General features: G+C 43.4%; 1 protein-coding gene across 1 annotated transcript; it reads left to right on the top strand.

Annotated features, from left to right (window-relative positions):
• Positions 1-512: 512 nt before the first annotated feature.
• LOC131802659 (uncharacterized) lies at positions 513-7800 on the top strand. The gene is made up of 2 exons (XM_059123048.1): positions 513-838; positions 6859-7800. The coding sequence occupies exon 2, from the start codon at positions 6867-6869 to the stop codon at positions 7713-7715; it is 849 nt and encodes a 282-aa protein (XP_058979031.1). The 5' UTR covers positions 513-838; positions 6859-6866; the 3' UTR covers positions 7716-7800.
• The last annotated feature ends 7769 nt before the right edge of the window (positions 7801-15569 follow it).

The raw sequence follows: 15569 nt of genomic DNA on the forward strand, positions 1-15569 counted from the left end.
TGATGGTGTGGGCCGGTGGTCGCTTTTCCATCAGAAAAAAATGCCGAATATTATCGCGAAAATATTCTGGAGGGGTAAGCCTTGGGCACGCAAACATTTTGGCCACAGGCCTTGGACATTCCAACAGGACTCAGCACCATCGCACTCAGCACGCGCAACCCAAGAATGGTTACAAAATGAGGTTCCTCGCTTCAGTGGCCGCCAAAATCTCCGGATATCAATCCGTTTTTTCAAATCCGTCTAGAGTATTCTGCAAAGCAAGGTTGGCACTAAAAAATACCAAAGTGTCGATCACCTAAAGCAAGCGCTTCGCCGGGAATGGGCCAAAATACCGCAGAGCAACATACGGGCAGCGTGTGACGGTTCCATTGTCCGTTTGAAGGTCATAATTCGTGCCAAAGGTGACCAATTCGGACACATCTAAACTTATTCTAAAATTTGATGACATTTCCGACATTTTTTGGTTTCATTCAATGAAATTAAAAAAAAAAAAAAAAAATTATGACATTTTGTGACGACCAAAAATCGTGGCACTCAATTTTGCTCACACCTTGCAGTGTTATTTGTTCTTTAATAATAAATAAATATTCTAAAACTCAACTTTCTCATTTGTCTCGGTTAAAAGAAAACAACAAAATACAAGGGGTTACCGTTATTCTCACACATCACAGCCATTGGTTGTGATGATCACAGCCAATGTTGTTGTGACAAGTTGATCAAAACAAGTTCCCGTTATCTCACGCTAGAACACGTGGTTGGGGCTTGCTATAAAAGGGAGATCAACGAGTGAGAAGAGGGAGTCAGTGCCGGACAACGACAGAAGACACATCCATCCCAGGTGAGTGATACATTGTATGAATAATTCTAATAGCCGTCCTAGGGTACTTATCCAGGTCCCTATTCCCTTCCGTGTCCTTGCTTGAGTACTTATCCAGGTCTCTTGCAGTATAATCCTTGCCTAAGTAGAATCCTTTCGTATCCTTGCCTGAGTACTTCTTAAGGTCTCTCGCAGTAGAATCCTTACGTATCCTTGCTTGAGTACTTACTAAGGTCTCTTGCCGTAGAATCCTGTCGTATCCTTGCTTGAGTACTTATTAAGGTCTCTCGCAGTAGAATCCTTACGTATCCTTGCTTGAGTACTTACTAAGGTCTCTTGCCGTAGAATCCTTACGTATCCTTGCTTGAGTACTTATTAAGGTCTCTTGCTGTAGAATCCCTACGTATCCCTGCTTGAGTACTTATTAAGGTCTCTTGCCGTAGAATCCTGTCGTATCCTTGCTTGAGTACTTATTAAGGTCTCTCGCAGTAGAATCCTTACGTATCCTTGCTTGAGTACTTACTAAGGTCTCTTGCTGTAGAATCCCTACGTATCCCTGCTTGAGTACTTATTAAGGTCTCTTGCCGTAGAATCCTGTCGTATCCTTGCTTGAGTACTTATTAAGGTCTCTCGCAGTAGAATCCTTACGTATCCTTGCTTGAGTACTTACTAAGGTCTCTTGCCGTAGAATCCTTTCGTATCCTTGCTTGAGTACTTATTAAGGTCTCTTGCCGTAGAATCCTTACGTATCCTTGCTTGAGTACTTATTAAGGTCTCTTGCCGTAGAATCCTTACGTATCCTTGCTTGAGTACTTATTAAGGTCTCTTGCAGTAGAACCCTTACGTATCCTTGCTTGAGTACTTATTAAGGTCTCTTGCTGTAGAATCCTTACGTATCCTTGCTTGAGTACTTATTAAGGTCTCTTGCCGTAGAATCCTTACGTATCCTTGCTTGAGTACTTATTAAGGTCTCTTGCTGTAGAATCCCTACGTATCCTTGCTTGAGTACTTATTAAGGTCTCTTGCCGTAGAATCCTTACGTATCCTTGCTTGAGTACTTATTAAGGTCTCTTGCCGTAGAACCCTTACGTATCCTTGCTTGAGTACTTATTAAGGTCTCTTGCCGTAGAATCCTTACGTATCCTTGCTTGAGTACTTATTAAGGTCTCTTGCCGTAGAATCCTTACGTATCCTTGCTTGAGTACTTATTAAGGTCTCTTGCGGTAGAACCCTTACGTATCCTTGCTTGAGTACTTATTAAGGTCTCTTGCCGTAGAATCCTTACGTATCCTTGCTTGAGTACTTATTAAGGTCGCTTGCCGTAGAATCCTTATGTATCCTAGCCTGAGTACTTATCAAGGTCTCTCGCAGTAGAATTCGTGTGTATTGCCTAGCTTATTTCCCCAATAGACCTACGTAACTGGAAAATCCGAATCCCAGTGAGAGTATCCTGTGTGAGAGTACTTACCCAGGTCTCCAACTCCCAACATCCCAGTCCATTCCCCACCAGAAGTACTTATCTAGGTCTCCATTTCGAAGGACGGCAAAAGTTACCCACCTAATCTCGGACAGACGTCATCCTAGTAGTATTAAGCAATATCTCAGTTTACTTTGTATATACCTCTATTGCGTACGGAATAAACATTATAGAACGTAAAACACTCGTCTTTCTCTTTCTCTCTCGCACACAAACAAATTTTCTGTTACGAACCTTGGCCCCGGCGAGCTTACTCCAGCCTAAGGGGAAACCTGTCGTTACAGTGGCGCCCGAGCAGGGACAGAGAGAGTTAGAGAGTGTATTAAGAATTCTATAAAATGTCGGTAGATTTACGTGTGTCCTGGGCGTACAGCCTTCGTAAGGACGATTTAAATAGGTACCTCGACGAGTTTAACTGCGATACCGATGGAACGGTTGAAGAACAACGAAAGCGATTCGCGATGTACATAGCCCAATACCACCCCCCGGAGATTATGAAAAGACTGTTAGAAATCCAAGCTATACATGAGAGGGACACGAAGGTGGCGACGCCTAGGAAACTGAGCGCAGAAACAGATGGCGAAGAGGCAACTCGGATAGAAGTACCAATGTCCCGGGGCAAGAAAACACCAGACGTGCAAACAATCGCGGAACAAGTACGGAAGTGGGGCATAAGCTTCACCGGTGAAAGTAAACCTTTGGAATTCGTTGAGAGATTGGAAGAAAGGGCGGAGATGTACCAGATCCCTAACGGCAATTTGATCACCGTAATGCCAGAAGTGCTTCATGGTCGGGCATTGATGTGGTTCCGGAACAACAGAAAACCCTGGCGATCCTGGGAGGAATTTCGAAAGGATTTCTTGAAATTCTTCCTCCCTCCGAGGTTTATGGAGAATTTGGAGGACGAAATCCGGCAACGAAAACAGAAGCCGCGTGAACTGTTCAAGAACTACATGCTAGCGATGCAAGACCTAATGAGACACACTAGTTACAACGAGGAGCAGAAAATGGAACGAATTTTTAAGAATGCCTTACCGGAATACTTGTGGTACATCAGACGGAGGGACTTCACCAATCTGGCGGGCCTCTTAGAGATGGCCGAAGACTTAGAGGATATCCCGACCATGCCAACCGTAGCCAGAGATCACCACCACCGAATTGAGTCACGAAGCTCGGAGAGTATGCGTGAGGTACCGATCAACACAGCCACGGCTTGTCGAAGATGCGGCCAGGAGGGCCATTTCGCAGCTGGATGCCGCAATCCACAGAAGCTCTTCTGCTGGGAGTGTGGTCGAAGAGGCATTCGGACGATACAGTGCTGTCGAAAGCGATCGGGAAACGAGCATCGAGTCCGCATGGAGGTAGAGAATGTGGGCTCGCAGACACCCACTCCAACTCAGGAGGAACATCGCTCTACAGTACCGCCTCACGCATAATTGCAGAAATTATAATTCACAGTCGGCGTTACCTGGCCACCGTTGACACAGGGGCAACCAGGAGCTTCATAAGTGAGGCGTACGCCCAGACGATCGATCCCCAAACCATACAGAGAACACAGGATATAACGATCGGGTTGGCAGACGGGTCACAACGGAGAGTTCAGCATTCGGTGGTTACCGATCTAATCTTTGGACAATGCAGAATGAAAATGGAATTCCTGATTATGCCCCACGCCAGCGAAGATATAATCTTGGGGATGGATTTTCTCCAACGGAGCAGGACTAAAATACTTTGTGCTGGGTTAAGCTGTGTCATACCGTGTATCGAAGAAACAGAGAGAACAATCGAAAAGCATCTACACCTGACAGTAACCACACACCAACCACCGGAATCCGAGAAAGACGACGGCACAAACACGATAAACCCGGGATTGCAAGAACCTACCTTGTCACCCACGGTAAGTGTGCTAAGCCCCACTGATCAAGAAAGGATAAACGCTTTCCTCAACGAAGAACTAAGCAAATTTCAGGAGTTGCACGGATTCTCTACGGTCGCTTCTCACCGAATTGTCATGAACGACGATAGGCCATTCAAGCTGCGGTATGCAGCAAGGAACCCAGCAATGCAGGCCATCGTCCAGGAAAAGGTAAATGAACTCCTTAGTAAGGGATTTATAGAACCTTCACGTAGTCCGTACAACTCACCAATTACATTGGCTCGAAAGAAGAACGGTACTTGGAGACTTTGTATGGATTTTCGCCATTTAAACAGTAAGTCCGATCCCGATGCGTACCCCTTACCGCGGATCTCGTCCATTCTCGACCGACTCAGGGAGGCGAATTTTGTCAGTAGCCTCGACTTAAAGGATGGATATTGGCAGATACCATTGGAAGAGACTAGCAGAAAGTACACGGCATTCACTGTACCCGGGAGAGGGTTATACCAATGGCGGGTGATGCCTTTTGGACTGCATTCCGCCCCCGCTACATTCCAACGTGCCCTCGACACCGTAATAGGCGCTGACATGGAACCACACGCATTTGCCTATTTAGATGACATCATTGTCATAGGTAAAACATTAGAAGAACATTTGGAAAATTTAAGAGAGGTGTTCCGAAGACTACGAAGGGTGAATCTGCGCATAAACCCAGAAAAATGCGACTTTTTCAAGAAAGAGACCAAATACCTCGGCCACGTCGTTAGCGCCCAAGGCATCCACACGGACCCAGATAAGGTTGCGGCCATTCGTGAACTGCCAACCCCCAACTGCCTAAAAGAACTCCGCCGGTTTTTAGGAGTAGTGTCGTGGTACCGCAGATTTGTTCCTGATTTTGCAACCTTAGCATACCCTCTCACCTCCATGTTGAAAAAAGGAAAGCATTGGCGTTGGACCGAGAACCAGCAAACAGTTTTTGAAATACTGAAGCTTCGTCTGACAGAAGCACCGGTACTAGCTTGCCCGGATTTTGCAAAATCTTTTTCACTACAAACAGATGCTAGTGACTACGGGCTAGGAGCCGTATTAACGCAAGTCCTCGAAGGCACGGAGAGAGTCATTGCGTATGCTAGTAGGGTCCTAATTGGAGCAGAAAGAAATTACTCCGCAACTGAGAAGGAATGTCTAGCCATAGTTTGGGGTATTCGGAAGATGCGCCCCTATTTAGAAGGTTATCACTTTAATGTTATAACCGACCATCTATCTTTGAAGTGGCTCAACTCCATCGATAACCCTACAGGCAGGTTGGCACGCTGGGCCCTCGAGCTGCAACAATACACTTTTTCGATTCAATACAGGAAGGGCCGCTGTAACGTCGTAGCAGATGCACTGTCACGTCAACCTGTGGAATACCTCCAAAGAGCAAAAATAGAGTACAGCGGATGCCCGTGGATAACGAAGAAGATAGAAGGTATGAGAACAAACCCGGAGAAATTTGCAGATTATGCGCTGGTGAATCAGCAACTCTTCAGGCATATTGCAGGGAACTCACACGACGAAGATTGCGCCCCTTGGAAACTTTGTGTGCCCGAACCCCAGAGACAACGAGTACTACAGGAAAATCATAGCCAAACGTCCGCAGGCCATATGGGAATTCGCAAGACAATCAACCGCATATGCAGCAGATATTACTGGCCGGGAATGACAAGGGACATCACCAGATTTGTTCGGAGTTGTGAATCCTGTCAACGCTATAAACCGTATCAGGTCGCGCCGGCAGGAGAAATGCTGGTGTCGGTTCCCGAGGAGCCATGGGCCACTGTTTGTACGGACTACGTAGGTCCCTTACCACGAACTAGACATGGGAACACGATGCTCCTGGTTTTCTTCGATCGTTTCTCCAAATGGGTGGAACTGATACCACAGAGAAAAGCGACTGCGGAAGGGGTAGTGAAGGCGTTCCGTGAAAGAATCCTTGCTCGCTTTGGAACCCCAAAAATCCTTATATCGGACAACGGCAGTCAATTTACAAGCAGAGTTGTTAGGAAATACTTGGATGAAATCGGAGTGCACCACCAGCTAACCGCACCGTATTGCCCACAAGAAAATCCGACCGAAAGAGCCAACAGAACGGTGAAAACAATGATTGCTCAGGTATGCCAGAATAAGCACAATCGGTGGGACGACTTCTTACCGGAAATATCCCTGGCGATAAATACGGCGACTTCTGAGTCGACCGGATATAGTCCTGCGTATTTAGTACAAGGCCGTGAACCTAGATTGCCAAAAGCACTCTACGACGAAGCTGTCCCTGGTACAGGACACACCCCCAAAACACCTGAGGAGAGAGCGAACGACTTACAAGAAGTTTTTTTAATAGTCCGGAACCAACTCAGTCTGGCGGCTGAGGAACAGCGTCGGCACTATAATCTTCGTCGGCGGCCCTGGAAACCGGTAGTTGGGGAGAAGGTACTAGTAAAGCAGCACCCACAGTCCAAGGCAATTGATCAGTTTGCTGCCAAGCTGGCACCAAAATACGATGGGCCATTCGAAGTGATAGAATTCGTGTCGCCAGTAATAGTTAGAATACGAGGACCCGACAAACGTTCGACCCGTGTTGCCCATCTTAGTGAACTCAAACCGTTCGTGATAAATTAACGTTTTCCCATTTTTCTTTGTCATCTACAGATTAAACCATGAAAACCAAGGCAGCACGGAAGCAGGGTGGTGATTGGCCAATCACCAAAGTTTGCGAGGTCCGCTTGAACCGCTTAACACCCCAGGTCATTCTCCAGTTAATGAGAGAATTAAAGGCACAGCCCTACCCGAGGCCAAACGAAGTCTCCCGAGCCCTCGAGATTTTACGCAGCCGAGGGATCACCGCCGAGCTCGCTGCACCGGAGGTGGTGTATATTTCCTCGGATGACGATCTGAATACCCCGCCAAGGCCAGTGAGAGAGAGGAGCTCAAGACCAAGCACCCCGTCCCCGGTGGTTTCGCCACAGTCTGAACAAGGAATTCGGCGGGGAACAACACCCCATGACGATTGGAGTTGGTTGCTGGCGAGCCCGGTTCCTGCTAAAGCAAATGGGCTCCCTATAACCCCCGGCCGCGGCATGCAGGCTAACTCACCTAGCGGCCCCTCGCTTGGAAGCACAATCGTCGGTAGTCCAGGGAGTGATGTTGCCTACCTCCAGCAAATATTGGAAGGGCTCCCAAAACCCGAATACCCGAGACCGTTGGCTGTTCCGGAAGCAGTGGAAGGCACGGGAGACAAACCGAGGTTGAAGAGTGTGGTGGTCATACCAAAGGCAGCAGAGAAGAGGGTGGAGTTCGTCTGCGCAAGAGCGCTATCTCCGGATACGGACAGAGAACTTCAGCCGCACTTGGAAGCAGCCTTAGCGCTACATAGACCAGGCAACCAATATAAGAGAGTCGTGGAAGTTCGCGGAAAGAGGTTGCGGATATTGGTTGGCCGGAAGGGCAATGTGACGGTCATTCCTCGCGGTCAAGAGGACCCCACCCCAGGGAAGGGGGAAGTGTGACGACCAAAAATCGTGGCACTCAATTTTGCTCACACCTTGCAGTGTTATTTGTTCTTTAATAATAAATAAATATTCTAAAACTCAACTTTCTCATTTGTCTCGGTTAAAAGAAAACAACAAAATACAAGGGGTTACCGTTATTCTCACACATCACAGCCATTGGTTGTGATGATCACAGCCAATGTTGTTGTGACAAGTTGATCAAAACAAGGTCCCGTTATCTCACGCTAGAACACGTGGTTGGGGCTTGCTATAAAAGGGAGATCAACGAGTGAGAAGAGGGAGTCAGTGCCGGACAACGACAGAAGACACATCCATCCCAGGTGAGTGATACATTGTATGAATAATTCTAATAGCCGTCCTAGGGTACTTATCCAGGTCCCTATTCCCTTCCGTGTCCTTGCTTGAGTACTTATCCAGGTCTCTTGCAGTATAATCCTTGCCTAAGTAGAATCCTTTCGTATCCTTGCCTGAGTACTTCTTAAGGTCTCTCGCAGTAGAATCCTTACGTATCCTTGCTTGAGTACTTACTAAGGTCTCTTGCCGTAGAATCCTGTCGTATCCTTGCTTGAGTACTTATTAAGGTCTCTCGCAGTAGAATCCTTACGTATCCTTGCTTGAGTACTTACTAAGGTCTCTTGCCGTAGAATCCTTACGTATCCTTGCTTGAGTACTTATTAAGGTCTCTTGCTGTAGAATCCCTACGTATCCCTGCTTGAGTACTTATTAAGGTCTCTTGCCGTAGAATCCTGTCGTATCCTTGCTTGAGTACTTATTAAGGTCTCTCGCAGTAGAATCCTTACGTATCCTTGCTTGAGTACTTACTAAGGTCTCTTGCTGTAGAATCCCTACGTATCCCTGCTTGAGTACTTATTAAGGTCTCTTGCCGTAGAATCCTGTCGTATCCTTGCTTGAGTACTTATTAAGGTCTCTCGCAGTAGAATCCTTACGTATCCTTGCTTGAGTACTTACTAAGGTCTCTTGCCGTAGAATCCTTTCGTATCCTTGCTTGAGTACTTATTAAGGTCTCTTGCCGTAGAATCCTTACGTATCCTTGCTTGAGTACTTATTAAGGTCTCTTGCCGTAGAATCCTTACGTATCCTTGCTTGAGTACTTATTAAGGTCTCTTGCAGTAGAACCCTTACGTATCCTTGCTTGAGTACTTATTAAGGTCTCTTGCTGTAGAATCCTTACGTATCCTTGCTTGAGTACTTATTAAGGTCTCTTGCCGTAGAATCCTTACGTATCCTTGCTTGAGTACTTATTAAGGTCTCTTGCTGTAGAATCCCTACGTATCCTTGCTTGAGTACTTATTAAGGTCTCTTGCCGTAGAATCCTTACGTATCCTTGCTTGAGTACTTATTAAGGTCTCTTGCCGTAGAACCCTTACGTATCCTTGCTTGAGTACTTATTAAGGTCTCTTGCCGTAGAATCCTTACGTATCCTTGCTTGAGTACTTATTAAGGTCTCTTGCGGTAGAACCCTTACGTATCCTTGCTTGAGTACTTATTAAGGTCTCTTGCCGTAGAATCCTTACGTATCCTTGCTTGAGTACTTATTAAGGTCGCTTGCCGTAGAATCCTTATGTATCCTAGCCTGAGTACTTATCAAGGTCTCTCGCAGTAGAATTCGTGTGTATTGCCTAGCTTATTTCCCCAATAGACCTACGTAACTGGAAAATCCGAATCCCAGTGAGAGTATCCTGTGTGAGAGTACTTACCCAGGTCTCCAACTCCCAACATCCCAGTCCATTCCCCACCAGGAGTACTTATCTAGGTCTCCATTTCGAAGGACGGCAAAAGTTACCCACCTAATCTCGGACAGACGTCATCCTAGTAGTATTAAGCAATATCTCAGTTTACTTTGTATATACCTCTATTGCGTACGGAATAAACATTATAGAACGTAAAACACTCGTCTTTCTCTTTCTCTCTCGCACACAAACAAATTTTCTGTTACGAACCTTGGCCCCGGCGAGCTTACTCCAGCCTAAGGGGAAACCTGTCGTTACAATTTGACTTTGTTGCAGTTTTTTTTATCTCACCCTGTATGAGACCTACATTCGGTTTTTTTTAGATTTTAACAGAATTTTTAACGGATTTTATTTTTGTGAATATTGCCGAATTCGTTCCAAATGATGGAGGGTATTCAAAGTTCGGCCCAGCTGAACTTACAGCTTTTGTACTTGTTTATAAAATCCAATTTGAAAGCAACTCCGAACATTTTTCTTTACCTCCATCGAAACGAAACGATGCTTGCTATATTTTAAGTTTATCGTTTAATTATAGTAAAATTATATTTTCCGTATCGTTTTGAGAACTTCTAAAGTGTTGTAACATTATAACCGTTATGAGTAGGCTGTGGGTAACGGTTAAACCGGTCTCAAGTCCTAGGAGAAAGATGAGAGAACAGGTGCGTTGATTATGTGAAGAGATGCGTTGATTAATTTAACCATCCTCGATTATTTTAACAACCCCTCGAGCTACGAGAAGAGTATTAGATCTTTCCCGCCGAAGAGGTATCAGCACAGTTTCATGGGTAATGTTGCAGATGTCATCCAAAGCGCTGGCCTTGAATGAAATCTGAGTGGTTATTTTGAAAAAACTGGAAGCAGCAGGAGTTCCCGAAGCCTGGAGAATGGACCGGGTCAGGTAAGGTTTCCAGCCAGTAGCAAAGATTCTTGTGGACTTACACCTCGGCATCATTAGAGGAAGCTGTTCAGTTGCCTATCAGGATCCAACTTTTCTGGTTGTAGGGATGCAGGTGGTAGTGAACAATCACTAAAGGTGGGAATACATAAAGCGCTTATCTGGCTGGCTTCTTCGGAAATGAACAAAGGAGCCTAGGGCCAAAATCGAACTAAGTCAACCTAGAACTCCTATGTTCTTCTACGAAGAAGCCAGCCGACAACTTAGGCCAGCCAAATATGCGCTTTATGTATTTCCACCCTAACACTCTTCCACACTTACACAGCAGAAGATGGAAGGATAACTTTTTGGAAGGATAACCTTCAAATCTCCTGGTCAAGATGGCATTATACGGGCAATGTTGCACACCATGCATCTGGTCGGAGTTGGTGAAAATACAGCTACCTTCTTCGTAAAAGAACAAAGGAGCGTAGACTACACAAGTATAAATTACGGGTCAAAATTGACTCCTTCCTACAGAATAGCAATATCGATTGGCGTTAAAAAAAAAACAATTAAAAAGTATCGGTCTGTTTTGCCGGCAGATGTATACCCTCAGCCAATGTTCGATTATTTAAATATATTTTTAATTCCGTTACGATTATTCAAATTGTTGACCCTCCATGGAGTAGGTTCCAAAGGAATGGGCCAATATTGTACATTTCGTATCGGACCTAAATAAATATGATATAAATATTGGTTACTTCCTTCACCTTATATGAGATATGAAAAATGTTACAATGCGGGTGAGGTACCAGATATATTCGACCGAAGTATTCCATTTTCATACTTCATTTAATATTGGCATGGGCAGACTTACAAGAAACTCGAACATCTAACGTTTCTGTTTGAGAGAAATGTTTAGATAGACAAGTCGCTGACTTCTTTCGCAATTTATGACAGATAAAAGCATTGGAAATTGTGCCCCTTTGTGGCCGAGATACCAGAAGGAGTTCGCAGATAAATATCATCTTCACAACAGATCTTGTGTTGGCAAAAATGTTTGTGTGTGTGAAATTCGAAGAGAGTTGGAGGGTTGCTTATTTAGTTTTCTTTGAGCGTTTGGTTTTTCAAAATCTTTAACCCTATGTGGGGGAGGTACCAGAAGAAATGGTCCGATCTCTACCATCTTTGTAGAAGATCTTGTGTTATTGGAAGTATTGAGATGTGCTAAGTCAGAATGGAATGTTAATTTGGCGATTTATGAGCTTCCTGGATATTTAAAATTCTGACCGTTTGTGGGGAGGTACCAGATAGAGTGGACCGATATATCACATCTTCACAGCAGATCTGTTGTAAGTAGAAATAATGAGATGTGTGCAGTATGAAGTGAACCGGATTTCGGCTTATATCGGATTTTATAATCGTTTTGGTTATTCAAAATGTTGACCCTTTGTGGGGGAGGAACAAGAGGCAACGATTCGATCTCTACCATCTTTATAACAGATCTTGTGTTGATAGAAATATTGAGATATGCCAAGTCTGAATTGAATCGAATGTTTATTTCGTGTTTTATGAGCTGCGTGGATATTCAAAATGTTGACCCTTTGTGGGGAGGTTCCAGAGGGAGTGGACCGATATATTCCATCACCAGAACTTGGGTTAATAAATTGATTCGATCTCTACCATCTTTATAACAGATCTTGTGTTGATAGAAATATTGAGATATGCCAAGTCTGAATTGAATCGAATGTTTATTTCGCGTTTTATGAGCTACATGGATATTCAAAATGTTGACTCTTTGTGGGGAGGTTCCAGAAGGAGTGGACCGATATATATCCATCACCAGAACTTGGGTTAATAAAAATATTGTGATGTGTGTAATTTGAAGCAATCGGAATTTTACAACACATTTATCGACTCCAAATGTTCTGAAACGGATTTGATCCAAAGATATCTAGGGTCTAAAACCGTGGCACGTATTGGCCGTATCAAATGATTTATACCCCCTCTAGCCATGTAGCTAAGGGTATAATACCAGAATAGTGCTGCTGGAGCCGAGCTATACCTTAAATTCTTCGACTAGCTTGAGTAACGTCATGAGAAAAAGGTTATTTGTTTACTCAAAATTAAGTTTTCTCTCTTTTCTCTCTCCATTGATGAACTTGGGCATTTGCAATTATCTACACACATAAAATGGAATTTTCAATTCTTCTGCTTCTGTACATATTACAAATTATTATTAAACTTTTCAATTTTCCAATTTGAAAATGTACTTTAAGAGATTGCGAAAATTTTGATGGCAAAGGATCAAACGCACTCTCTGAATACATTTACTCGGAGTAAACAGTTACGTGTCTGAGTATATTAGTTTTACACACATTTATCCACATACGTACACACACACGCACACGCCAGGATATTCTCCTCAAGCAGCAATGTAATATCCATCACAAAAATTACTCAGATTAAGTGGAGCAAACTGTTGCCGACATTTTTAAATGAAGACATTTCAATGTGGTAGTAAATATGCATCCTGTTGCATTTCAAGGATTTCCTTTTAATCCTTGAAATAATTAAAATTCATTCTCCATTATTGGCCATTAATTATGCGCACTGGGATATGAGGCTATGGAAAGCGATAGCCATTTAACTACCGTTTGCAAAATACCTGCAGGGGAATTCAATGGAATCTCATTTAAAAAGGATTCGAATTCAAGGCTGAAGAGCTAATTACTCTCTGAGATAGCAAAATATATCTGCGCGTAAAAAAGTTATTCACTTATTCTTATACCTTTTTTATTAACTGATTTAATTGAATATTTTTCTTAATCAAAGAAAGCGAAGGAGCGCATTATGCAATTTTGACTTGGACTATTAAAAACAACACTACGACCAAATGACACACACTGTAATGACAAACCGTGTTTATTCTCCTACAATTTGGAAAGTTAGGCATCGTATGAACTGTATTTGTTATATCCATGGTAGAATTAAGAAAGTTACCTCGTGTATCGTACTGTACATATTTTCACAAATCAGAGATGGGAAATTGTTTGTACCCTCTGCCATATGGCTAGAGAGGGTATGTATCATTTGATATGGTTAAAACGTGCCTCATCGAAATCTTTGATCAAATTCTCTTTGATCAAATTCGTTTCAGGACATTTGGAGTCGATTTAGCGATGTTCGCCCGCCTCTCTGTCTACTGGCTGGTGAGCACGATAACTGTCCAAGAGAGTATACGATTTGGTCCAAATTTGGTACATTGTATTATTATTATTATTATTAAACATAGATCGAGTTTGGAATTGGGCAATATCGGTGCACAAAAGGTCAAAATTTTCCAAAAAAAAATGTCCGTCCGTCTGCTGTAATCACGATACAGCCAAAATGAATTAAGATAGGAAGCTAAAATTTTGCACAGATCTGTCTTTTGTCTGCAGGCAGGTCAAGTTCGAAGATGGGCTATATCGGTCCACGATATCGTATAGCCCCCATATAACGGTACCCCCGATATTCGGTATTTTGATGATTTTAGCCACATTTTTAACGGAATTGTCGAAAATCCACACAAGGAGTTTTGTTTGAGAACTTTATACCCAGAAAGAGAATAGTCTATATAGACCCCCGATATCGTATATCCCCCATAGAACGGTACCCCCGATATTCGGTATTTTGATGATTTTAGCCACATTTTTCAACGGAATTGCCTGAAATTCTACAGAAGGAGTTCTTTGTGAGCACTTTACCCCTTGACAGATAATTGTCTATAAAGGTCCACGATATCGTATATCCCCCATTTAACGGTATCCCCCGATATTGGGTATTTTGATGATTTTAGCCACATTTTTCAACGGAATTGTCTGAAATTCTACACAAAAAGTTCTTTGTGAGCACTTTACACCCTGAAAGAGAATAGTCCATATAGGTTCACGATATCGTATAGCCCCCATATAACGGTACCCCCGATATTCGGTATTTTGATGATTTTAGCCACATTTTTCAACGGAATTGCCTGAAATTCTACAGAAGGAGTTCTTTGTGAGCACTTTATACCTCGGAAGGGAATTATATATATAGGTCGACGATATCGTATAGCCCCCATATAACGGTACCTTCCGATATTCGGTATTTTAAAGGTTTTAACAGAATTTTCAATGAATTTTATTTTATTGAAAATTTTCTAATTCGTTCCAAATGGTGAAGGGTGTTCAAAGTTCGGCCCGGCCGAACTTACTTCTTTTTTACTTGTTTTTTTTTTTTTTAATTTTACTGCATGAATGCAAACAATGTCAGAAATAGCATTTAATTTTAAAATAAGTTTAGATTTGTTCAAAATTGGTCACCTTTGGCACGAATTATGGCATTCAAACCGTCAATGAAACCGTCACACGCTGCAAGAATGTTGCTCTGTGCTATTTTGGCCCATTCCCGGCGAAGCGCTTGCTTGAGGTCATCGACACTTTGGTATTTTTTTTTTCTGCCAACTTTGTATTCCCAAAATACTCCAGACACAATAGTCCAACGGTGGCCATTGTGTGCTGGAGATGAAGCGAGGAACCTCATATTCTAACCATTCTTGTGTGGAGCGTGCTGAGTGCGATGGTGCTGAGTCCTGTTGGAATGTCCAAGGTCTGCGGCCAAAATGTTTGTGTGCCCAAGACTTTAATACACCCTCTAGAATATTTTTTGCGATAATATTCAGCATTTATTCGGATGTCACGGTCGATTAATACGAGCGGAGAGCGACCATCGGCTGTTATGGCAGCTCACACAATCACCATGGCCGGCGTGTTGTAGTTCTGGTGGCCAACCGACGGTGCACATTTTCAGCTGACCTCTTTGGATTTCGTTTGTTTACAAACTGCTGGACAAAGAAAGTGTTCTCATCGGAGAAAACCAAATTCGGCAGTTCACCACTTTCGGTGAAGCGAAGCAACTCTTTAGAGTCTATTTTCTCTCTGTTGCGGTGTAAGTTCTTGCACTTTTTGAAATTTCAATGGCATTGCGCCGAGCTTATTTTTCAATATTTGCCGAATGGAATATTGCGATATATTCAGCTCATGAGCCACTTTTCGGCCACTGCGACGCGGGTTTCGATATAGTCGCTTCTTTACTTTTCGAACCATTTCTGCTGATGTTGCTATTTTCTTTCGTCCACTTTCTTGACGTCGGGCTACGCTAGCAGTATCACGGTATCGAGCAATTGTACGAGACAGAAGA

This window comes from Musca domestica, unplaced genomic scaffold (genome assembly GCF_030504385.1).
Source record: "Musca domestica strain aabys unplaced genomic scaffold, Musca_domestica.polishedcontigs.V.1.1 22, whole genome shotgun sequence".
Lineage (NCBI taxonomy): Eukaryota > Metazoa > Arthropoda > Insecta > Diptera > Muscidae > Musca > Musca domestica.